Source organism: Grus americana, chromosome 9, assembly GCF_028858705.1.
Source record: "Grus americana isolate bGruAme1 chromosome 9, bGruAme1.mat, whole genome shotgun sequence".
Taxonomy (NCBI): Eukaryota; Metazoa; Chordata; class Aves; order Gruiformes; family Gruidae; genus Grus; species Grus americana.
Genome location: NC_072860.1, coordinates 12,175,721 through 12,202,631, shown reverse-complemented (window position 1 = coordinate 12,202,631; position 26,911 = coordinate 12,175,721). Strand labels below are relative to the sequence as shown.

Here is a 26,911-nt window from a genome sequence, read left to right as displayed (position 1 = left end):
TTCCATCTTCAGGACAAAAACAATTTTAAATATTTTTATATTCTATTGCCTGAGTTTTTTCAGTGACTCATGAACATATGCATCCACATTACATAAACACAGTGCAAAAAATTTCCACTCAAGTCTTGACTACATACAGAAATCCTAATGCAGCAGATCACTATCTCTAATAAAGTAATTATCTTTTGGGATTTAGTTTAAGCCTAAATCAAAATGGATAATTCTAAACTATGCAAGTAATTTCTGCTGCAGAATAAGAAATATTATATTCAAAAAGCTAGGAAGAAGCAATTATTTCAGGTTTTCCCTGACCTCCAGATATAGAGAACATTCTCAAAAGAATATCTTTTTGAGCCTTTCAAAAAGAAGATGTAAGAAGTAAATTATGTATTAAAATCTCCAGAACCATGACTGGTATCGTAACTATGATGAAAACAATAAAACAAGAAAAAATTCTACATGCTAAGAACACAGTTGGAACAACAATAACCAAATTAAGAGAATCATGTATGTATTTCAACTACCACAGCCATCCCCACCACACTTAGAATTCACAGCAAAGAACTCTGATGATCTGTCTCTTCCTGCTTAAATTTAAGATTATAACTGTTTAGTTCATGAGATTGTAACAATGTTGAGAAAGGTACTCAACCAACAGATAGGAACAGAAAATGGGGAAAAGCTCTCTCATCTTCCCAATCCACTTCAAATAAAGTGTTAATAACAATTGGATTAAAATGACTCATTGTTCATTGATGACAAATCTAACCAAATACAGAACATATTTAGCAACAAGGATCATCACAAAAAGACTAACTGAAAAGCACTGAGGCTAAGAGAGTTTCTAAGTAATATTATCACAAGCATGATAACATTTTAGAGATGACATGTAACTACAGAAACACAACAGGGAAAAAAACCAAGCAGATTAGCAGTTAAAACAGCATTATAAATTGATGGAAGTTCATACTCTTCCTTAAGTGCACCCTTCTTGTTTGGTTCCTCCACAAACGCTTCCGTTTCTTGCTCTTCTGACATCCCATGCAAGTATGGATTCAATGGTGGTGGCCTCCAGAATGATCCATTTTTGAACATACGGAAATCTTCTGTCCTCCACTTGGTTGGAGCATCTCCCTACAAAAAAACCAAAGTATTTTTATTTTGGTGTTCTTTTACTTTATTATGCTTGAAGTTATGAATTGTCACTAAAATTCTACTTGCCTGAAGAATTGAATAAAGCTTCCATCTATAATATACATGGGCTGGAGTCTGGTTTTCAAATAAAAACCTAAACCAAACAGCAAAGACAAGACACAAAACATATTACAAATTATTTAACTGAAGCAAATTCAAAGGAAGCAATAAAAAAAATAAAAAAAACCAAACCCTGTTCAGAATCCCACCTCAGCCACTGAGCAAACTCAAGATAGCTAAAATCATGTACACCTACAGCAGAGCTGTGCAGAACAAGTACAACTGCTCCACACACATACACATGCAATCTCCAAAGCACAGTGCAGAATTCCACAAAGGCACAGCATTTCTCAGAAGTTAAAAGCAGAACAAACAGGGTCAGAAAGAACGACTGTGCAGTCCCACAGAAAAACAGAAGAATCGTCAGTGTGAAGTCACTACGGGAGCCACTGCAACCTCAGCACAAGTGGTGCAGGAACTCGTAGTTATACAGTTAGGTTGCTCAGATCAAATGCTCAATGACTTGAAGTTTTCCACCAGTAAATTGTTCATCAGAACACTCTGACAAGACGGGGGGGGGGGGGGGGGGGGTGGGAAGAGCAGCCCACTTTTAACGGCCAGGATATTTTGACCTGCATATTTTCTCAATTTTTATATACAAATAAAAAAAATCAAAATGAAGCATTTCAACCTTACTGCAAATAAGACATTTTTAAAATGTCATCAAGTATTTCCCTGAAAATGTTTTTCAGAGACTGCATTTCCCAAGAAATTTGGAAATTGACCCTTTATTCTATTAATGACAAGAGCTAGAAATTCTGACACCTTTACTATGTCAGCTAAAGTTGAATCCTTTTTGCATTGACAACAAAGAAAAATGACTCCTAGCTCTTGCTAAAGGTTAGAAATTAAGCTCTAGGAAGACCAGACTTTACATTGAGTTAGTCTGTCTGTTGGGGGGGGGGGGGGGGGAAGGGGGAAATTCCTATTTTTCTTTTTTTAAAAATGTATGCTACTGCTTCCACTGATGACTTTGTAGACATTAACTGTAATTTTATTTTTTATATATATACGTACAAATGTATTTTATAGTGTGTATGTAGTATTTTTATATGTACACGTTAGTGACAACTGCAATAAAAGTGCAGACTTCCTCATAAAAAGATAGCATAAGCATTTGTACCATTTGTAAAATTTAAATCCGCACCTAAAGATAGACACAGTAAAAACAACTCTTATAAATATTTCAGAAATGCAAAACATTAGCAACAGTGAAAACAGTTAGTACTATTTCAAACTGAAGCAAAATAATAAGCACCTGAACATTGGATTGTTGATTTCTCGGTTCATGATCATGGCTTCAAACATAGGCCCTTCCCGTACCACAAACTCTATCATTCGATGTATCAAAGCGAGCAAATTCCTACAACAACAACACAGTTAAAGAAAAGTTGATTCAGACCTAACACTATATAAACTACACTCCACCTAAGATACTACAACTGTGCAGGAGATTATTTTGCTGTATTGTTAAGAAAACTGTATAAGAGATAAGGTAACATGGAACATATTATAGCCTTACATCATAGACACGGGCATTCTAAAATAAAAACATGCCTAGGAGTGGTGGAGTAAGAATTTAAAGAGGAGATCTCATTCCTGAATTTTCACAGCTTAGCCTACAACCATCTCTCACTTCGTAGAAGCCTAATAGTCTTTGTGCATAAAAATGGGCAACTGAACACCAGAGTACAATTAACTATCAATAACTAAGCCTCATCTAAATTGTCTGGAACTAATACCAAAGTGTTAGCTAACAAGTTCTACAGAGGAACAAGTGGCTGAATATTATGCTCAAAATTAAACACACATATGTTTGAATATTCAACAGAAACTGCATTCAGCTTTCAAACTATTCAAGTATGAAAGGAAAAGCAAAAAGCCCTCCTGATGCCAAACCAGGCAATGGTTTTATTAAATTTAGATAATCTGGTTTTGGTCAAGACTCAACTGTTGGCATAAACCAAAACTCCATCGTTTTGTGTCATACCACTCAATGTTTCCTCTCTCATACACTCAAGTGAACCAAATCACAATTAAAAAAAAAAATCTGTATTAGTTTCATTCAGCACTACATCCTGAGACAGGCAAGAAGCAGATGTGAAGTGCACATTTTTCAAGCCACATCTGAAAACGCAGAGCCACTTATAAGCACATTACCAGGAAACAGTCATAAAAACTGTATAATGAACAGTGATCTTCAGTTTCCAACCTTCTGGGCTTTTTTGGAAACAGGACCTTGAATTTTCAAATATAGATTACCTACACATATCAAAAGCTTCACAGCACATGTCCTTTGAATGTGATGCAAACAAAAAAAATACAGATTTTTACATTTTTTAATTTATTTTCTTAGATGTAACAAACAGATATTGGTTCTTTACATGTATTTCATTAGATTTCCTTTTAGCAATTTTTTAATAATTAAAATTCAAAAATTGTTACATTGAAAAGCTGCATAATTTTCTATTACTTTTTAGTAATGAGGTGATTATTTTCTACCATGAATAATCAATGTTCTGCCACAGATAATAATGCACTAGATAAAAAAAATTCAACTTAAAAACATAGTAATAAAAACCTGCCATCTGCAACCTTAGCAAATGTTCTATTTTATACCAGCTAGCATTACATCTACATTTGCCTCAAATATTACACAAAAAAAACCGAACAGCTACCTACAGCTCAATTTTCCTGTCTGCTTTTTATAATCCCAGAAACATTGCAAAGAGGACATTGTCTCAATAATTCTGTAGCCATTTTATTTAAAGCAGTGTTCTGAAAGTCTAAATAGCAAGACTGTTCTTGTTATATGAACTGTATTTGAAAACATCAGTAAGAAACAAATTTACAATTAGCTTTCAAGCCTCTGAGCTATTGCACCATTCATTTATCTTAAGACAAGTTCAATGTGATCACTTCCTGCTTCCTGCAGAACCATGCCATTGGTTTTCACCCAATTTTTCTTTCATTGAGTACAATAAAGTTGCATAAGAGCAGCTTATGCTTGAACAAGAATATCTGCTTTGGAAAGACCTCAATGTATGAAAAAAGATCCAGTACATCCCATATCTGAAAAAGGGTGTTACATAAGACATGACTACCCAAAAGTGAATTTCTCAGGAAAAAATCTTATACTCCAGGTTTTCTGTTTAGTAAATGTTAAGAAGAGATGTTAAAAACCAATATTGAAAATTTTTCAAAGAAAGGAGAATAATTAAATGTAATATCCCACTGAAGGCAGTCAAAGTTTTCTCACTACATGACGCACTGTGTAATAGTCTTAGCAGCTGTCATTAGCACCTTTGAAAGTCATCAGGAATTTTTTTTTTTTAAAGTATTTTCAAATACAATTCAATTAACATAAGCTTTTCCTATCATATGAGCTTTCAAAATGCTACAGTAAATAAAATGGAAACATTTTTTTCCTGCAAGTTGGTTACTCTGTAAGAACTGTACAGTTTTACAAGTACTTGTTCTACTACTCAATATGTTTCTCCAATGAAGACTCCTCCTGGTCACCCTAATTATTCATGTCTCTACTCAACAAAAATTGTCCTGTCCTAAAATATCATCAAAAATACTAATGCATCTGAGCATCTCTTGACAAATATGTTGATATACTACTATAACTAGGTTCACAAATCTCTTTCTTCCCCCCCACACACACGTAAAAAAAAGAAAAAAGGGACTTTGTGACAATTAAAACAGTGTAGTAAAAAAAGATGATACTTTTAAGTGCATTATTTTAAAGTGTCATTTAGCTTAAGTTGGCCAACAAAAAAATTTTTTTTTCAGTTATAATAAAAACCACATTTATTGGAGCCGATCGTACCAATGTCTGGTCAAAAACTGTATACTTTCCCAATCCATCCCATGATGTTTTCCTGGTCCCCCGCTGCCGCAGACAGTTCAGCTGGTGTTGCTCACCAAGGCCAATGTCAAAGAGAATTTGGTAATCTTTTGTGCTTATTTACTTTTAAAACAGTGTTGTGTTCCTATGTTTGGGAAAAGGTTTTAGCTTAACTGAGCAAGAGCATACCTAGACTAGAGTGAAGGTAGGAGCACTGATAGGGACCAAGATGTAAAAATACCCTTGCAATACAGAACTAACTTTTTCAGTGACCAAAATTATTAACTGTTGCACATTTAAAAAAAAAATAATAAAAAAGAATTAAGAACTCAAAACAGATTTTTAACTGAATTGGTTACAAGCTGTACAAGTCAAAAAGAAAGAAAGAAAAAAAAAAGGAAAGAAAAAAACCTACAGTACCACACTGCATCCTACCTATGAAGTATTCAGAGGTTTATATCAGGAATTATACAGTGTCTCTAAGATAAGGTATTTCACCCTAGTCTTCCCCAGGTAACTTCATTACCCTGCAACTATTTCTAGTGCTCAAATTCAATGCAAAAGACAATTACTTAAATCTATCCTCACTAAAAAAATAGATTATTAAGATAAGGATAATGAGACTGTAAAACACACACATTTCTCTCAAGTGTCATGAAATGAACCATTGCTCAGTCAAGCCATTACCTTTTCCTCAACATCACCATTTTTCTTTAAAATTCCGAAGGGGAAATTTTCTATATTTAGATCAGTAATAATAAAGAAAAACATGTACCTTTCTGTTGGGATAACCACTTTGACTATGGCTTGCGACAGAGTCTGTATATGAAGTCACATCAGATAATAAACATAGAATATGTGAGTATTGTTAACAAGTAACAAGCAAAAATATACATATGCAATGAAAATACTACACATCTATCACAAGTTTTGCAGGCAATCACTGCTGTGAAGTTATAACTAAGCAATTACACAAAATGCAAATGGTTGTGTCAGTGAACCATAAAGGTTCACTAATTGCAAAGTATCAGAACATTCCTGTCAGAATGTACATTGATGCACTGAATAGGTACTATGCTGAATATAATTAAGAAAGGAGTTCTTAAATTTAAGAAGAGATTCTAAACTATTTGACTTGGATCACGTTGGTATTACTTTATTCCCAAGTCTTACAAAAACCAGCCCTAACATTTAAGTGTTATTCAAAGAATCAACAAATTCTTACAAATGTAAATCAAGTTGGTTTGTGATTACAAGATACTTACCCTTTTATCAGCTAATATTCCAGAAAAAAAAATTGAAAACTGACTCCATAAGTAGCATAAAATACTTACTCAATGTCCAGATTAATTACCTTCTACACAAAATATATCAACTCCTCTAGTGTAAAAACAATGCTACCCAAATTAAAATGTAGTATTTTCTCTAAAGAAAACAATTTAGATACTGCAATTTGGCAGCCAACAAAAGGGGGGGACGTAGGAGAAAAAAATCCAGGGAGCCTGGAGGGGGAAAATGATAGCCAGATTTAAAGCAGCACTACAATAAATCAAGACCCAATATACTGTACCCTAACACAGACATGAAACAGAGCTTCAGGAATTAAGTAGGTTCCCTTGGGCTACAGCAGGGAACCAGAGAGTTTGTACACTAAGGGCCGCCAAAGTCAGCTTGAACAATGCAAATCTATGAAGCCACTGAAATACTGTCACAGATGTAGTATTTAACAATGAGATATGGCCCAGGGTACTGTAAGTTACCTTCTCAAAATCTTCCTTGTTTTTTGGTGGCGGTAGCATTGGAGCATTAGGATTCTTCAATCTCTCCCTAGGCTGGGCATTAAAAGGCAGTCCTGACGGAGGAGGCGGGAGGGTATGCTCCATCATAGAAGGCGGAATGTATATTGGATGTGGTGGTATAGGTACAGCTTTGCCCCAGCCTAGCTTCATCTCAAACGACATAATCATCTTGCCTGAAAAAGTGAAAGTAACAAAAAAACCCCATCATTCTGTTATAAATTGGTTCTGTGTTACTCAAGATTTCTCCATGCAAGTGCAGCATCCAGGTTTGCCTGCCATGGTTTACTTTTGGCTTACATTGTTGATTAGTGCATCATATCTATCAGACTACATCATGTGCAAATGAAAGCCTATTACATGAAATATTTTATTAATCTTCGCCCACCAATGTATGTTTTAGGAGACTACACAGTTACTGGAATTGCTGGGGGAAAACAAATTTAAAACTTCTGACGTTCAGCACATCCGAACGGAGTAATTTTTAAATTATATTATTTCTGCACTTCAATTTGTCAAAATGTTTTCTTTCTAATAACAAATTCTAATTATGTTATTCAAAACCAAATGTAATAACCATTTAGACCTCCTACATATTGTAAGCCTACTTACTGATGGTCCTAGTAAAGGACCGTTCTGAGTAAGCTATGCAAGGGCAACCTTTCATTTTCTATTCTTTTTGTCAAAGATGCTGATTTTTGATTTTCAGACTCTTCCTGAACTATAAGGACATAGCTTTCTTCATCACGTAAGATATTTTTTCCTTTTTTTTTTTTTTCAAATAGAAGACAGATAAAATAGTCCATATGCAAAATTACACGTCTGGTGTAGTAAAGTTACCTCTTCAGTATTAGAAATTTAGCCATTATTCAAAAGAAGATATTTATAACCAATTATTGATTATATCCTGTGCACTAGTTAAATTTACCAACAGTAATTTTTTTTTTTTGTGGATAAACAACTACATGTAATACATTCCTTCTTAAAATAGTCTGTCTACAGAGGAGAGATTATCAAACATTACCTCCTGCTCACATCTTCAAATCAATCAGAAATTTCCCATCTTTGCCCACACCATAAGCCACCAGTATTCCCAGCCCTTAGGTATGCTATAGTTTGATGACATTCAGCTGCCAGTAAAACAGTCAGCATAAACTAAAATCACTGCCAGTGTGGTATTAGTCTGATAACTTGAAGATATCCTTAGTTACTTCTCAATATTCCTATAAAAATAATTAAAACTGAGAAATCTGTTTACCATTTAAATTCTTTAATGCTCTTTCAGCATCTCTCCTGTTCATGAAGGCAACAAAGCCACAATTTCTTTCTCTTGCTCTTTCTTCATCAGTTCTCGGCCACATAATTTTAACACTCGCTAATGGTCCAAAGCGTCCAAATTCTTGACATAACATCTCTTCATTCATCTACATGAAAAAAGGTAAAAATTACCATCTTGCTACTGCATTAAGACATTCGTTCATATTATTGTCCAAATGTTGAGATTTTAAATTTTTTCAGTTTCTTAAAAAACAACACTTAACTGATATCTCTCAATGCAATCTACTGCAAAAATAATAATTACAAAAACTGCATTTTAAACTGAGCACACTTAAATTTTTGAGATATGATCCACCTTGCATGGAGATATCCATGGAAAAATAATTTTAACTGAGCATTTTTGCATCTAGTAAATGACAGTCTAAACCTTAACTTCTGCAGCATCATGTACAGAGCCTTTATTCAAATAAATACTGCCTCTACAGTCACCAACTGTACCTAGTATGTGGCTTTAAACATATGTTTATGTTTTAAAATAAAAAGGGGGGACAGTTGCCGCTGAAAAAAAATTTCGCTGGACCCAAACATGCCAACACTGCACTTCACTCCTTGACTCCAAACTTACTTGAGGATTAATGTTTCCAAGATACAAATTTGTTGTGCTTGGATCTCCAACATCATGTGACCCTGGTGCATAATCATCCAGTACTACAACGATGGAGGAAAAAAACAGGGGAAAAAAGAAAGTCATAATCCTTGCTATGCATTTGAGTAACAACACTATACTGAATGAGAAAAGAATCTATATTACCACCAGATGATCTGTTTCTTCTTGAAGGAGCATCCACTGAATAAATAGAAGAAAAATACATATAATTTAGTCTACAATTTTGTAGCCTAAACAAACATAAAAATAACATCTACTTACTTGAACGACGCTGGCCATCTGAATCCGATTGAGGTGGTTCAAAACGACTCAGTCTACCTTTTGTTTTATGTCTTTCATCACGCTCCTCTTGTATTCTACAAAACAAGTTTAACGTAAGCAACAACTTCATACCATTTTGAAGTTTTTATCCTAAAATTTTGAATTAACTTTAGAAACACAAGGATTTTTAATATTAAACTTGTTAAAAAATAAATTAAGAAATTAAAATTGCTTGTTAAAAAATCCAAATTGCCAGTATGTTTTAATTTCTGTTTAATCAACTGGAATATATCTACAGGAATTCTAACAGCTACATGCTTCCTCATTCATACTGTCAGGGCGTCTCAAACTCAAACAGAAATGACTTGGTTTAAGAAGCAGATTACAAGACCAGAAATAAGAATTGCGCTCTAAAAGACTGACCCGAATTCCACATCCAACTGCCAGAGATCCACTGACTGTTCAGATGACTCTTCAAGGTGCGCACAACTTCTCAGCGTCTATTTCTCCTCCTACCTTTTCTAAGTCTTATTCACATGAGCTGTCACCTTGTAGGGTGACAGACACCCCCATATGACCATTTCCAGAACATACAGGACCTCGTCACAGTTTACACCTCTGAGGATAGTACTCATACAAGTAACTATTTGGTTCTTCATAGTTTGGCCTTAAATCCTGGTACAAAGATATTGCTTATCAGGAATATGAGGCTGTCAATTCAATTCATTCACATCAACTAATGAACAGACAGCAGTGAAGTTCAAACACTTGTCACAAACGCCATTTGTGGATTTATAATGCAGTACTTGTTTTCTAATGCATACAGATTATTTTGTTTTCCATCTCTAACATCAGGGCAAATAGATGGCACTCAGTTACGCTCAATACATGTGTGGCTCTTTCTGTTGTATTACACATTCAGAAGTGAAAGAATCTGCTTTCTGAAGCATTATTCAGCTTGTTTTTAAAATTATGCAAAATTAAGTAGATATCTAAACTTTACTTACAAGTCTTATTTCTGCACTAATACAAAAGCTCAACCTCATACTACAATTTCTCCGAATATAGTTTTAGGGACACTGACAATACTTCTTCCTGAGTCTGATACACATGTCAATTTGCTACCAATCCCTTTGCTACATCCCCAGAAAGAAAAAAAAGTCAACACTAAAAACCTGAACATCCTCATCCATTACAGTACCTACTCGTCTTGCTGCATCTTCATTAACTTTAACAATGCATGAGACCATGTTAACAAGTATTCTCATTTACAGACTCACACTTCCTAATTTATAATGGAATTGCGTTCCAAGTTGCATTTGTAAGTAATATACTAACAGCAGACGTCAAAGAAACAAACCTAGGTTTCCATTTTTTATCCTGATAGATGGCTGGTTGCTTCAACCATCAAAGCTTCTATTCACACATAACTGACCAAAAAATCATTCTAAGTAGCTTTGGAAACATAGCCAATCATTCACTTACTGGACTCTCTGAAATACTTTATGCATTTCTTTTTAATTTTTTTTTTTAATTGCTCTGGATATTCTGCTTATGAAGACAGTACGAAACTGTTTCAAAAGTCAGAATCGAACATCTCTGACAAATGTCTCAAACAATTCCATTCATTTTAACAAACAAAGATTTAAGCCAGCATACCTGGCTTTTTTGGTTTGTTTTTTGATCATTTTATAGCCTCTGGTCAATGCTGGATTTCAAAACAGAAGTTTTCAGCAATAGTGGTAAACATTTCCTAAACCAATCAGCATAAGAAAGGGCAGAAGTGTCAAGGAATACCAGAGAACTAATTAGATGGCAACTGATTATCCAGACAAATCACACATACCTGTAAGAAGCATCTACCTACATAGGTTCGTACTCCATTTTATTATCATTGCCATGTTAATTAAGTCACACCACTCCACAAGCATTTGGGGAAAAAACAAAACACTACTTTGGGAAACACCTTAGCAAGAATGATCCTAAATACTGCCTGTAAAAACAAGGTTGAAATCTTGTATCTTCTTTATTTACAGTAAAAACTAGTCAAACTTACTGCTTTAATTCTTCTTTAAAAAGTTCCAAATTACTCTTTTTCTTTTCCTTCTCTCCTTTCTTCAATGGCTAAAAATAAAGATATATCAGCCAACATTTCAGCAGATAAAATGAAACAAAAATAAAAATTATATGTATATAACAAAATTTTAGAAAATTTCCATGCATATTTTACCCACAACTTTCAAACCAAGCAAACTACAGGAGGAAAAAAAAAAGAAAAACAACAAAAAACAGACAGACTTGAAACAGACTGAGCACTATCAAACACAGAGCTATAAAATATAAAATTAAGGACAGCTTAAACTAAACTTTGTTACTTCTCATTATTACAATGCAGCAGGTGTGATCAAACACTCTCTCTACAACATAAAAATTTAAAATATCTGATATATTTTGTCAGTTTGCTTCCACTTAGAAACTTAGAAGCTGACTACACCCCATCAAACTGTCATGCTCTAATTGATATATTTGTGTACATATATATGTAAAATAATTTACATATATATTCAATTATTTTATCCACAGACAAACATTCTATGTGAAAAGAATTTCCTTCTCTTGCTTCCTTTCAGATATAAATATAGGTCTGAAGAAACAGTTACTCTAAATAGTTCAAGATCTTCAGAAAAAACACGCTTGAATGACAAAGAATATGGACACTGGAATATTTTTTTTTTTTTTACTGCAACATATGCACCTTAACTAACTCATGTGAACTCTTATCTTCAACAACATTGCTTTTATATAACCAAATTTAAATTAAAACGTTTCCAATAGGCAGACATACAAAATATTTATTGTGTTACACACTACAGCTTTGGAAAAACTGGACTTCCTACTCACCCCAGGCAAAGTTGTTTGTTTGTTTTTGTTTTTGGGGAGTGTCTGCCAAATAAATAAAATCATTTTTACCTCATTATCTTCAATCACCATTGGACAGGGCAAGTGAGTAAATTGATTGCATTATTTGATAAGTATTTATGACAAATTTGAAAAGCAGTAATACAGTACAAATACTCGTATATGACAGAACAGAGCTCAGCATAATAAAAAAATGCTACAATTCATTTCTGTAACTGTAGAGCTTTACATACAATGAAAACCAAAACTGCCATCCAGTATTACCCCACTAGTCTAAATTTGAGTTTTGTTTAAAGCTGGAGGGAAGCTAGGATGGGATTACCCACAATTATCACATTACATCTTGTTTCCCACCCTAACAGGCAGTATCATATATGCTTCACTTTAAGCTTAAAAATTGTAGTAAGCTCTACTAAAAGACTTTTTAAAGACATCCAAGACATTAATTACACATCACAAATACACAGTAGTAACAGTAATCATATGTAACTACCACTTGACTTGAAGACTAAGTTTGTTCATATTTCCATTACTTTTTATGATGAAATCTCAGTTTAAGGTAAAAAAAAAAAGTAACAAACCATGCAGAAGTCAAAATTAATTAAATAAAAACAAGGTGTTCAACTTCAAAAATGGATGAGTTCTACAACTGATTTGGTACAACTCAAAGAGCTAAAAGGACTTCCCAAACATCACCAGACAAAAAAAAAATTCAAAAAATTTACCAAGAAAAACTTGGATCAATGCAAAGGTCATTTTTTTTTCAAGTTATAAAAACCTAAAAACAGATATCAGCAAGAATTGCTTCTAAAACTTCACAAATTCTCAGGATTGGAGAAACTGTTACTTTGTAATAGTCACTAAATCTGTGCTCATGAGAAGTCTGTCTCAGTTAGCAGGAACACAGTAAAACCATACAGCAGCCAAACCAAAGTGCAGTACTAGATATATCACACTGGATACAGGGCTGCTGGACCTCTGCATTTCATCATCTTGTTATTTGCTATGGGATTAAGCAAATAAAAATCTCCACCTTCTTTTAATATGCAATAAATGCAGATAAAACTACTCTGGAAGATCACACAGACCTTTTTCTAAGCACTTCTAAATACTTCCTAAGTATGGGGTTAATATTCAAATAAGAAACTTACAGGCTTTTTGGTTTCTATCATTAAGAGGGATGGAGGCTTCTCATTAGATGGCTGGCTTGGTTGATTTTTTTGATCTGAAAATCGTGATGAAGGCTTATAGATTTTACCCCGTTTTTCATCTGTTTCATGCTCCTCTGAAATTAAAGGCAAATAATTAAAACCAAATTGTGTTAACTAATGCTGTACAATACTGTTCATTAGAAAGAACGCTGTTGTTCTTTGGTCTTATTCATTCCATTCAATATATTAGTTCATATAAGAAAAAAGTGATAATACAAACTTTCGTAATTTAACATCTTTTATTATGAAGAAAAAGAACAAAGATTAGGTATTTTTTTAAAAAAGTATTTTTTCCTCTGAAGTTTAAAAACACAAATCATGCCACTACCTACCCAGTGAGTCAAAGCATATATATTTTAGCATCAGGCTTCCTTTGCTGCTTCTAATGTAACATATTAATTTTAAAGTGCAATTCAAAGTCAACCTTCATCTTTGCTCAAAGCCAAATGATCCACCACCACTACCCCCAAAAAAAGATTAGTTATACCTTTAGATGCATTAACAATTCCTCCTCTTACAAATGTTTTCACTTTATTCCCATCACTTCCTTCAAAGGCAGCAAGGAATTCTTCATAAATTTCTGCTGCAGCCTTCTCATCCTCCTACATAACAAATGTTAATCAATTTACTATCATCACAGAACAACCTTCACTAGACAGCTATTCTTAAATTAGCTACGTGACACTCCTTCTTATTTTCTAGAGTTCATGCTACAAACTGCATCAAATGAGTTTCATTTTTAGATTGAATTCAAATTTCTGAGAAATGTGGGAAGAACACAGCACGTAATACATAAAGCAAGTAAGGCCTGTATGCTCAAATATGACTGCTCATTTACAAGAGTTTACATGGCTATTTAATATTCAAAGGATGCCAAATAGAAAAGATCATATGAAACACCAGCATTACGAGACTGGAACTTTGTTGACCGAAGCATCAGTGAACAGCGCACATTCCATCTTACCATTATGATCAACTCGTGTGACTGATGGGGATTAGCAACAGGATCAACTTTATGTACTTCCCAGAGAAGTTAATTCAATGACTTAATAAAGTTGAGTGAGACACTAAACTTAGCACTACTGTGTTTCTTTAGGCTAGTACTTCCAACAACCTAGCAGGAGATAGCCCATTGAAATGCAGTAAGAGTTGTGTGTGTAAAATTCAAAGCCCAGAATTTCTAAAACTTCCACTTACCAACTATAAGCTACATATTTCCTAAAATGTGGATGCTCCTGAGTATGCTAAAATTCTCTACCAAATTTTAATGTTTTTATTCATTCCAAAAGAAGTGATTAAACAAAAATATGTTTTACAGAATAACAAGGATGTGTATTGAAACCATTTCAGACAGGACAGGTACTCTTTCCGATTACCGACATCCAATGACAGAGAGCAAACGAAGAACAGAAAATAACCAAAGGTGATGGCTGTCTTCATTTTGAGCAATACAACAATCAATGGATTGTTGTAATTCAGTATTTCAGGAAGCCAGAGAACTTATTTCTCACACAGGAGGAGAGAGAAGCAAGCCTCTCTACCTTAACGCCATGGATGCCAGGAACAAATGAAACATGTAAAACACAATTCACTTTCATTCTTAGAAAGCTACAATTATCAAAATAAAAAAATTTGGTAATAAAGCTGGTTGTAATCTAAAAGCAAACTTCTCAGTTCTGTGTACAAAATAACATTTTAATTGTATACCATTACCTTCTTTTTTAATTCTTCTTGCTCCTTCTTGCTCAGAGTCCGTTTGGCAGCACTCATTTTGCCAATACTGAATGCTTTAAGTTTGCTTTCCATTAGAGGCTGCAAAAGGAGTAAGAAAACAAACATTAAATTGTTTACAAAACAATTAAAATAATGTTACTCTTTACCTTGGTCTAAACCAGAAACTTTCTACCTGAAGTGATTTAACCTAAACAAAACAAAGAAAAGGCTTCCTGTACTTCTCTCTGAACTTGCCATTATCTAATACAACCAAAAAATTTAAATCTGTGGGTTTTTAAAAACAAATCATCCTTGATTTAATGAGAAAGCTTTTAATACACAATTCAAACACCACTGAAATCTGAAAGGTACTCGCTCTAAGAGCCTGGAGATCTTACGCAACACACAGTTTCTAAATCTTTGGAAATATATGCTTTGCACTACAGTTCCTTTTTGATCATTGCAATTTCCAGGAAAAAAAAAAAAAAAAAAACCAAACAAAAATTCTAAAAGCTTTTCTCACTATTTTGGCCAGAAGAATGTTTGTGCAAGATTGAACAGGCGAACTTAAGAACAAAATGGATGCTAAATTTGAGTTGGACTTCAAGGTTAAATGTAATATTTTTGCTTGAAGAAGAAAATACATTCTTGTGCTTTTCAGCTAAATAAAACAGTTAAATAAAACAAAAGATCTCACATTTAGCTCCTAGATTCTTTCTATTTCACGTAATTTAGCCTCCATTCCTCCCTTCTTGAAACCCTGATGAAGGAAGACCTCCACGTAACAGTCACTTCTGGAGAGTATGGCATGAGAATTCTTATGGTTCTATTTAGGTAGTTAACAGACGGTAAAATGTTGAGAGAGGAAAGACAGCAGGATGAAGACCACGTTCAAAAGACATGGGCAATGGGAAGGAAAGGAGAGAAAAGGTAAGAAACTTCTCTGGAAACTCCTAGCTTAACACAGTAACTCAAAAAGAAGCAACACAAGAACAAGAGAAAAAGCCCCAACAGAGCAAAACACAAGCTATTAGCCTTTATCTTCAAAATATTTTGACGCACTTACACAGCACACAGTGATGCTTTAAACTACCATTTTTGCAATGACAGTTGCTTTAAAAAAAAAATAAACTAAAAATCAGCTCAATTTAATAGAACATGAAGACAAATAAGGTGAACAAACTCAAATTATTAAAGAAATTCAGATGCCAATTGCAAAAACAGTTTCATAGAAACACAGAATCATGGAATACCAGGTTGGAAGGGACCTCAAGGATTATCTGGTCCAACCTTTCCTGGCAAAAGCACAGACTAGGCAAGATAGCCCAGCACCCTGTCCAGCTGAATCGTAAGTGTCCAATGTTGGGGAATCTATCACTTCCCTGGGGAGATTGTTCTAATGGCTGATTGTTCCATTGTGAAAAATTTTCCTCTTGTGTCCAATCGGAATGTCCCCAGGTACCCATTACCACTCGTCTTTTCCATGTGACTCCTGGTAAAAAGGGAGCCTTCATCTTCTTTGTAACCACCCTTTAAATACTAGAACATAGTGACAAGGTCTCCTCTAAGCCTTCGTTTCTCAAGGCTGAACAAACCCAGTTCTTTCTGCCTTCCCTCATATGGCAAGCTTCCCAGTCCTTTGATCATCATTTCCTCTAGGAATCATTTTCTTTGTAAAGGGTTTTATTTCTAGTGTCAGCTTCCTAGTCAGTATTTTTTACATACCAAAAAGCACTGTGAAAAACAACTGTTTGAAATACCTTCAGTTTATAATTCTTGTTTAGTACCACAAACACCTCTTAGATCTGTGCCAAGTGTAGGACCAAAATAGCTCATATTTCTTTGAAAAATGTTCCCTATTTCATCATTAAAAGGAAAATTATCAGTTACAAAATTAATGCAGTGCTGTCTGTGGAGTCATCTGGTTTATGATACTATGTTTGTCAACATGACCTGCTGTGAAATCAGATCAGAAACTTTTCATGCATCTGTGTGGTTTAAAGTTAATAAAATCCAGTTTTCCTGTTGTCTGAAAGATGGCTTCCATTTCAGTATGACAAACAATACACAACCGTGGCAAAACGTGGACATATTGCTATGGCACAGCAATGCAGACAAAACAAATGCCACACTCCTACCCAAGGCTTATCCTGTCATCAGGAAATAATCTCTCACAGCAACATTACAGGATACCTGAGATCAGCCACATGAATATATGCTCTAGTGACATAAGGGAAGCAGCTGCTTGGTAACAAGAGTTCTGGGACTGAGATCCCCTCAGTTTAGAAAGGGTCTTGGAAGAAAAAAAAAAAAAAAAAAAAAAACCACCCCAAACATAAAACCCAAATACCTTCAAAGTGGTTGGAGCATTATAAAGTTAATAGGAATGAACTAATTTATGCCAGCTAGTTAACATTCCAGTAGGCAATTATAACATCATTATTAACCATATGTAGCTTCAAATAATTCCTAACAGAGCTATACAAAACTTGAAGACCTTCCTCCTTCAAAAAATGGAATACAGTGAAAAGAGTAAAGCAAATGATAGAAACAAAGAGAAAGCTTCTAGCTGAGTAATCAAATCATGAAAGCAAACTCCCATTAAACATAACACTGCATTGACTATAAAAAGGCACAAGTACTGAAGTCCCAGTTCCACACACAACACAAAACATACAAAACATAGAAAAGAGATTTAAGAGTCATTTTCCAAATTGTAGCAAGTAAAGCAAATCAATAAAAGGATCTACTTCTTTATGAAAAGTTTCTGCTATGACAACTTGAATACTGTTACCTTACAAGCAATTTAACAGCTGGTAACTGACCTTTTTCATACACAAAATCAAATTGAAATCTTGAAAATCCAAACCACAGAATGAAGTGTCTGGGATTAACACTCTGTTTGGCTCTTGCTGCCTGTTTTCATTTTAGCTCAGAAATAGGTAGGCCTTCAAGCAAGGTACTAACCACATGACCAGATGAAGGTCTCTTCAGTGGGGAAAAAAAAAAAGACTAGGTAATTATTCTTACCTTCATAAAGGATGAAATTCGGGTCATACTATCTCACTTTTGAGAAGCCAACTGTACACAAAAGACACTTGATATACAGTGACTCTTACAATTAATCACCTTGTATTTTGAACTATTCCTCAGTATGAGAGATAAACATATAACAATCCTTATAGCTTCTTCCTGTTCAAGTATCTATCATGAATGCAATATCATGCAGCAGAGCTTCCTACACTAGAGGTTGTTCGAAAGTTTCAAGGAATATTTTTAAACGTGAAAATCAATGGTTCATTTACAAACACCTACAGATTACATACCCAATGCACCAGAGTCTGCCTGCAGCAAATAGTTTTCTTTGGAAAACAGGTCTATTTTGATTTTGTGGGTTTAGTTGGGTTTTTTTGTTGGGGTTTTTGGTTTTGCGGGATTTTTTTTAATATATTTTGGACTTACATGCGTATCCGCAGATCCAGTGGTGTGTGCATCTGGCACTCTGACCTGAGGAGAGAATGAAGAGGAGGTGAGGCACAGAAAAAGAAACGACCTCTGGTTTTTTATTCAGTTCTTCAAATGTGATTTTCATTTCAACTTCAACATCCAAATAGACAAGAACAAAGATACATGTAATGTATTTTAAGGATATATCTGACCAGGGTCACAGCATAAACAATGTCAATATAAGGCAAACAAGAGATTAAAGATAGACTGGTTTTGCTACCATTAAAATAATTTACAGTTTCATAGCTGGACTTTATAAACATGCCACTAACACCACTGCAAGGAAAAAAAGGTTGGTTACACTGAATCTGCAAGAGTTGTCATTAAAAGCAGTTAAACATTACATAAAGTGCTTGATTATATTCACCTTACTATAAAATCATTTCCAAAACTGCTCTTAGTATGTTGTTCATAGATGGAAGTTGGCCAGCTCAAGAACACTAATTTAAGTCCAATTTGTGAGTACGTACTAAGTAACATTATTACTTTAAACTGTAACTGAATTTTAACACATAAACTAGCATACATACAAAATTTGCATAGGCTTTTTTTAAAATCAAGTTTTAAATGACTTTAAGTGATCGAGAACACTGCAACAAACAGGACTGAACACATTTTTAAATTATGTAATGCCCAAATTCCAGAAAACCTCACTGACATAACATCTACTATTAAGGCATAACTGCCTGATACACAATTCATATCTAAACTGAAATCTAAGTCAAAATAAAACATTTCCATTAGGCAAAATCTGTTCATTAGTTACAGAACATTAGCACTTCTCCTTATTACCAGGAATTTATAGTTTCTACCAGAAATAGTACAGTGCTCATCTCCAGCCTTCCAAAACGTACAAGCACTAAATGCTACTCTAGAAGATAATTTACTAGACCTCATTTTCATTTTGCATCCTGCTTTTTCATCAACTAAGATACTTTATCTTTAGGCAAGTATATTCTTATGTTTTACAGTTAATTTAGAAAACATGGTAGACAGCACTTCAAGAGCCAGAACTAAGTCCACAAAGGTAGAGAGAGACACAAAGCTACAACCCTTAAAAGGGAAAAGCAAAAGGCTCCTAGGAATACGTTTGGGTGGGTTTTTTAAGAAACAGAAAGGGGGGAAAAAACCCCAAATGAAAACCCCTATGTCTTACTCTCAAAGACCTCCCAAATCCACTTACCTGCAACACTATACATTACTCACAAGTCACATCTTTGCACAGAAGTTAATAAGAAGTTTAGTTCACGTGTACCAGTAACAGTTCATTAAAATACACGTGGAAGCAAGTATCACAAGCATCTTTTACTAATACCGCTTCCTGCAAACCTTCCCTCTGTATTTGGTGCTGGATTTTTTTGTTATTCACAACTGTCTATGGCACTCAAATCAGTAATCTGTTATCCACAGTTCTACATACTGCAAAAATGTAGCTTAAGGAAACCTGTCCTCCCCCAGAGAGTTTATGAATGTATAGCACAACATCACACAGATAAAAGAAAGACACTGTGCAGAAGAATTTCAGAGCTTGAAAACAGCATTCCTCCTGCTGCCAGCTGCCACCCTGTGGCAACCAACACATCAGTTACAATTTCATCCTTTAAAAAAAAAGTCATTTCAAATTTCAGACCTGCAGTTAAAAAGATAAATCTCAAAGGTGGATGGATACTGCCTTTGTGTACTGACAGAGTCAAGACCTAGCACTGCTTGGGGGAAGGAGGTTGTTTGGCAACAGCATAATGAAATGACCATTTCACAATTCTCCACATCTGTTTCATTTACAGAAGTTTTGGAAAGCGACACCTTCCAATGGGAATGGATGCTGAAGCTGCTTACAGGGAGGACAGCAAACAAGGCATCACACACAGTAACAAAGGGTACCAATGCTCAGTACAATGACACTTAAGACACAATATCCTAAGGAAGACCATAAAAAAAAGTAACAGGCACTAAATCTGTTTCTCCAGCAACAGAGCAGATGATACTGCTCGGAAAGGCTGTCAATGCAAGGTAGCATGCAGACATTCTGCAGGCGTTAGCAGGAAAGCAGGCCAAGGATCACAGAAGTCTGGAAGTCGCTGAGCTACAAGTACAGCAGCACTCCCCAACCCACCAACAGGGACCACAGCACTGTGGAGCAAGCCACCCCAAGTAGTAGCCAAGCAACAGAATTTCTACTAAGGTGCATTCTGAAAACTTCTCAAAGCAGTTTTAGCTTTCAGACAAACTTTATCCCACAGCAACTAGCAGCTTTGCAGAGCCACATTTTTCTCCTCCTTAAACAGTTCTTATTTTTAAGGTCTTCTCTTCCCATCTATAAATTTGGTTCATACGTTTGGTACTGCTCCTGACCATCCAAGCAACCGTACCCACAAAGCACAAGGTGAAATGATTCTTGACAAAATTACACATTGCGATCTGCCAGTTTCTACACAGTAGTTACTAAAAAAACCTAATTCTCACACTTTGTATCCATCTGCACTGCCTTGACAAAAGGTGCAATTTTGTTTCTGTAAGAGTTACACCAGCCGAATTGACTCAACAGAATCACAAAGTCTTTCTAACATTAACAGAGAGGAGCGTTTCAGAAGATGTTGCCCACCTGTGTTAAAACCTGGAACAGGATAGTTTTTTCCTCTTCTCATCACGTTAAGTAGCGCAACTGAACTAACTGTTGAAAGAAACATATCCAATGCTCTGTCCTGCACTTGATGTTCAAGACGTGAGGATAGCTCCCTCATGTTCAAAACACCGACAGAAAAAAATGCAGTAAATCCATCTTTCAGTCATAACCAGCATAAACAAACGTCCTCTTACTCACTTTCTCAATCTCTTTCACTGCACAGGTCCCTCAAAGAATTGTACTAGCATAACTGAAGTATCAGTGCAGGCTGCTGAAATGGCATTCCAGTAAAATATAGCCCTGTCAAACCACAGTCTTGGAGGTCAGGTCGCTCAAAACTCCATTATTGAGTCTAGCTAAGTTTACTCAACCTTCGATAGAAAAAAAAAAATCTTCACAGGAGATTCATTTTCATACAAATAAAATTGATTACAAATTCCTATCAGAAAGCCAAAGCAGAGAGCTCTTTCTCAGATTCTGATGTTTAATTTTTCTTCCAGCTTCATGGCAGCTTCCAAAGAAAACAGAAGAGACAACTGCTCTCCCAAGTCTTCCTTCCTGTCAGCAGTGCAAGTGCCCACAAATCCAGCTCTCCATAGTTTCTCCAAGTTTAACTATCTCTGGGTAAAACTGGTACAATCATGTTATCTCTCAATTATTTAAAATACACTGTATAACATAAGCAAACATCTTTAATTAATACTGATGCCATTTAGTAAAACAACAAAGAGCAACAAAAGCTGCCAATAAAACTCAGAAGACAATCCTGTGGCCTTCCAAATGCTGAATGTTATTTTTACAACTGTAATGGCTCCAACTTAATCATAAATAAAAGCCCTACCCTTGCAAAAATGAATAGCTTCAGGGTAAAGTGTTTATGAGAAATGCCACCGTAAGACACTCTTGCCCTGTTTCAACACCTTCCGTTGATTCTGCCCCTATACTGGGTGGCTGCTCACACTGAACTACACCACTCTTCCTGATCTAACTGATCGCCTAGGAAAGAAAGAGTTGGGGGGTTCAGCCAAACCAGTTTCCAATTCATAGCAGGCTCCCCTTACCCCCTCAAAATCATGCCAAATCAACTAAAGAAGACAATGTTTAGGAGGGAAAAAGTAGCTAAGACTAGGACTGGTTTGTGTCAGCACTGATACCAAGGAAAAGCAAATGGAATCACAGCTTAAATTAAGACGTTAAAATCCAGCAAAGGCAGGGGGTTTCCAGCCCAAACTGTCTTTTTTATTCTTCCTTTCTCTATCAAACTCTCTAGAAAACAAATGCTTGTAAACACTGCAAATTATTTTATAGCTAATCTATTTACTTTTTACATTTACTGGAATAGTGCATATTAATATTATTCACTACTTAAATAGGCATCACGTGCAGACACAAAAGTAAATAGAAAATAGTTTTCTCTGAAGTACTTGCAAGGAATGCTATTCCATAAGAACCTTAAATTCAGATGAACAGGAGCTGCCAGCATTTAACTTTCTGCTTCTTAGAGAGGAAATGAGAAGGACACCTCCTTTTACATTTCCACCAACAGAGGAATGCATTTATGCCTCTCCTGCTCCTGGTCACCAGTTGAACAACAAGACAGGGAAAGTTAAAGACCAGGAGTTTCACCATCCTGCAGAATGCTACATCTAACTGGAATTCACCAGATTTTGCATTGCCACTCTTCATATACTTCAACTTACCAAGGAAAGCTGTCCATTCACAAGCAAGTAATCACTGTTCTTCAACATTTAATTAACACGTAACTGACTCAAAAGCCTGAGAAATGCACTTAAGATTAAGGAACATTGTTAAAACATCTTTTAGAATGAAAAATGGGAAACCTACAGCTTGTCCAAGTGGATAATCTCTTCTGCCACATGGTATCCACTTTGTAGAGTATTATATGTAAGAGCAGTGGACATGCGGTATAGTTACTATTCTCAGAAGATAAAATAAGAAAATGGTAGAATCATTGAGCAGCTAATATTTCATTACATCAAGATAATAATTTAATATAATCACTGTCTGCCATTTTAGAATCATATCCTACACTGACCTCCTCTGCAGTCTTGGGTAATCTCTATTTTCTCTTCCTTAATTTTGTCCTTCTTTCCTATTTAGATTTCTGGAAATCTCAAGCACATACCTTGCTACCTTAATCTCAAAGTGACAGAGGAATAGATGGATGCTTTTGCAACACATTTCACATTGGAGACTTTCAAATTTATTTAGAAGCTGACAGTATTATAAAAAGCAGCTACCACCACACCACCACAGGCAATGGGTGCTCCTGGACCTGTACCATCTCCGGCAATGGTTTTCAAACAGTGAATCAAACAAATAATGTCTGACTGAAGTAAGCTTGCTTTTACACTATAGAACAAAATAACTGGCTAGATGTTCGAAATCAATACTTGGACACTAAGACTAAAGAACAAACACCACCCGTTCTGAAGGTGAGAAACCGTATCTTACTGTTAAGTGTTAAAGCCTTCAACCGCTAGGCCACAGCTCTTCACAGAACACAGAAAATAGAATGTCACTGTGTCTTCCCAGGAGGTAGGCTAGAAGCCAGCAAAGGTACATCTTGGGATTGCCACTGAAACATATCCTACGGAGTCTACGAGACATATTTGTTTTGCAAGTACAAGTATTCTTATAACTTGCAAATACAATGCATCAGAAGAAATGAAGCCTAAAACTTCAATTTTTGTATGTAAGGAAACAAATCTTAAATTATTTAAAAAAATCAAAATTATTGATAATTACTTTAAGAAATTGAGCAAAATTGTTATTTGCTTAGATTGTTAAACCATAAACATTTTCATACAGGCTCAATTAAAAATACACACATTTATCCTTTCATGATTACACTAATTAAAAAAAAAAGAATATTACCAATTTCAGTACCATTATGTCATACTCTGCAGAAATCCGAAAAGTATCTCCATGGATATATATATATATATATTGCAAGCATTCATGAAATGACAAAAAAAAAAGAGACACCATATACACCCTGCCCCCTCAAGAAAGCTGAGGTTGAAGGAAATAAATCCCAAGAGCTAGGCATGTCTTATTTTATTTCACTTGTCAACAAAAACATTCTCATGGATCCAGGTATGTACTATCGCTATTTTCTTTGGCACATAAAATAATATTGACAAAACAAAACAAGTAAGATCTAGAATGTAAAGCATAGAAAAAAAGACTACCGGGAACACAGCATATGCCTCTAGAGTAATGGGAAATTGAGGTGTGAAGGGGAACTGCACAAAGATGGCAAGATACAGGACCCTCCTCAACAGGCCTCAACAGACTAACGCGGATGTTTGGCTTTACATTCTCTAGTAGTCCCACTGACTTAATGGGATGGATGACTTAGTAGGAAGAGTTAAGTGTCTGCACATACCTCTGCAGAACTGAGATCTAGGACAGAAAAAAATTCTTATAAATTAATTATTATTGCATATTAAAAAAAGAATGTCATCGGTACAGAAATAGTAAATGACAAAACAGAAAAGTCTATGATGTAACTGTGAAAAGAAACAGATCACATCTGGGTTGGTTTTGTGTACCATGTTATCAGTTGCAGTAATCAATAATTAAATTATTATTCTAATTATACTCAAAATCCCAAAAAGTCTTATTCCCTTGAAGCCATTCTCCATAAATTAAGACCTACTTTACTACTAAAGTTTTCTGTCCAGCTCTTACTTGCAGTTCTAAGCCAAAGGCAAGATCCAAAAAAATGTTTCCTGGCAATACTTGCACTAGATCATAAAAGGGAAACAAAAATAAAACTCTCCTACTCTAATAACACCAACTGGGTAAACATGCAAAAGGCTCTCCGTAACTACATTTCAGCTAGTTTCCTAGCAGCAAAGAAAAAAAAAAATATCCTGTTTTAGTTGAATACAAAAATGGGTAAAAATTATTAATCTATATAGCACTGGAAATTCCTGAGCCAAAATGTGGCTTCTCCCTTTTTTACTGATTTACACACACAAAAAAACCTGGAAGATGTATATACCTCCAGCCTAAAACCTGCAGCAAGGCTCAGTGAAAGGGAGTGCCACTAATTGCTAATCCTCCAACCGTCAGCTACCAGTGCATCCCCCAAAACATATCTTACCCTCTACTGTCTCGGCTGGAGAGGGGTGCTAAGAGAGCAGGCAGCTCTGTGCTGTTTTTACCCGCAGCCAGCCAGGTGCTGGTTTCAGTGCAGAGCTCTGGACAAGTCTGCCAGAACTCCTGCGCTACCTGGACTTCTGGTCTGCAAATCCAACAAACAATAATTACAGGAAGTAGAGCGGGTACAGCAAAAAGAGCGGGGAACGCCACGGTGATTTTATGAAATCTGTCCTTTCATCGCAAATCCAAAGGGACTCGATCTCAAATTACTATTTTCCTTCACGGTCGCAAGTTAGAAACTAACCCCACGCGGGCTTCAGCCCACGGGGGGATCGGGAGTCCCAGCAGGAGTGAAATTAAACACGCACATGGGCACGGGTAAGACTCGAGCATAGCTAACCGTCCCCATCCGAACCCGGGGATGCGCCGGTTCGAACAGGCCGGCCCGCGCCTGCAGTTACAGCGCGCTCCGCCGGGACCCCGCTCCCCCTGCCCGCCCGCCCACGCATCCCTCCGCCGGGGGCACAGGGACGCGAGAAGGCCACTGCCGCCAGCCCGGGGTAGAAACGTGCCCAGGGCGGTCGCGGGGAGCGGGGATGCCCCGCGAGAGGCCCGGGCCCCCCCCGGCCCCGCCGCACCGCCCCCTTCCCGCCTCCCCACCCCCTCCCGAGGCCCGCAGTCACCCCGGGCAGAGAGCAGGGACGAAGCAGGCCGCGCCGCCCGCACCTCGGCGCCCCGCCACTCCCGAGCCCCGCCGCCACGCCGGTAGGCGGCGGCCGTGCCCCCCGGCGGCGGAGCGGGCCGGCGGGCTGCGGGCCACCCCACGGAACGGCCTCACCTTCCCACTGGCTTTCTGCGAGCCGCTGGGCGCCTTATCCGCCATCTTGCCTCTCCCCTCGCTCAGCCCTGGCGGCGAAGAAGCGAGCACCGATCCCACCGAGCCCGCGAGCGGAGGACGGGAAGTCGATGGCCGAGCCACCGATGGGGCGACCTCCGCCCGGGCGGGGCGGGGCCTGTCGCCGCTTTACCCCGCTCACCGAGAAGCGGGGGCGGTCCCGGCCGTGCAGCGGCACCCCGCGGTCCACTCCCTCAGGCGGTGTCCGTGTCCTCCAGAGCCTCTTGCTCTCACGTTAGGAGAAGAAAACCCAAATGAAGTCGCTAGGCGACCCAAATCTGCCTAGCAACCAGCTGCGGTAAGGCAGGCAGTGACAGGCAGCCCGCGGCGGGAGCCCGCGCCCGCCCGACGCCCCCAGTCCCTCGGCGATCGGCCGGGGACACAGCGCAGGCACGGGCCGTGCTGCCGGGCGCTGCGCTGCGCGGAGGCACCAGCACTTCCAGCCGTGTGAAGGACGCACGGTCCCGCGGGAGAAACCCTAACGCGAGGGGTCGGCATTCAGACAGAAACCCCGAGCCCCTCGGAGGGGAAGGGCCGTGCAGATCGCACAGAGCCTTTCTGATCACCAGGTGTCCTCCTGCGAGGCTTTAGCAGGCGACAGCTGGGAACAGCGCGGGTGGATGAGTAGAGCAGTAGCAGGATGGCCCGCAGGGTGGGTGGTGTGCGTGTCCTGCGGGGCACACACGGTGGGATGCCCGGCCTGCGCTTGGTGCACAGGGAGGGCCCAAAATGTGTTTTAGATGGGAGGGCCTCAGCCAGGGTCAGGCTGGGCAGGACGGACGGCGTGGCGTGCAGCTGCA

General features: G+C 37.2%; 1 protein-coding gene across 6 annotated transcripts in view; it reads right to left on the bottom strand.

Annotated features, from left to right (window-relative positions):
• The window catches only part of U2SURP (U2 snRNP associated SURP domain containing), a 53,455-nt gene extending 27,286 nt beyond the window's left edge, over window positions 1-26,169 (bottom strand). The window contains exons 1-16 of one of the 6 annotated variants that reach the window (XM_054834798.1): window positions 26,055-26,169; window positions 18,415-18,459; window positions 14,953-15,051; window positions 13,727-13,841; window positions 13,180-13,313; window positions 12,011-12,052; window positions 11,166-11,233; window positions 9,110-9,204; window positions 8,993-9,028; window positions 8,807-8,889; window positions 8,162-8,327; window positions 6,868-7,079; window positions 5,883-5,926; window positions 2,513-2,617; window positions 1,218-1,288; window positions 971-1,130 (exon numbers count right to left, since the gene is read on the bottom strand). In XM_054834798.1, the coding sequence (XP_054690773.1) occupies window positions 971-1,130; window positions 1,218-1,288; window positions 2,513-2,617; window positions 5,883-5,926; window positions 6,868-7,079; window positions 8,162-8,327; window positions 8,807-8,889; window positions 8,993-9,028; window positions 9,110-9,204; window positions 11,166-11,233; window positions 12,011-12,052; window positions 13,180-13,313; window positions 13,727-13,841; window positions 14,953-15,051; window positions 18,415-18,459; window positions 26,055-26,099 (1,520 nt within the window). In that variant the 5' untranslated portion in view covers window positions 26,100-26,169. Of the gene's footprint in view, window positions 1-970; window positions 1,131-1,217; window positions 1,289-2,512; window positions 2,618-5,882; window positions 5,927-6,867; window positions 7,080-8,161; window positions 8,328-8,806; window positions 8,890-8,992; window positions 9,029-9,109; window positions 9,205-11,165; window positions 11,234-12,010; window positions 12,053-13,179; window positions 13,314-13,726; window positions 13,842-14,952; window positions 15,052-18,414; window positions 18,460-26,054 lie in introns of those variants that run through there. The other 5 variants (XM_054834802.1, XM_054834799.1, XM_054834800.1 and 2 more) reach the window with 5 other exon arrangements.
• Window positions 26,170-26,911: the final 742 nt, after the last annotated feature.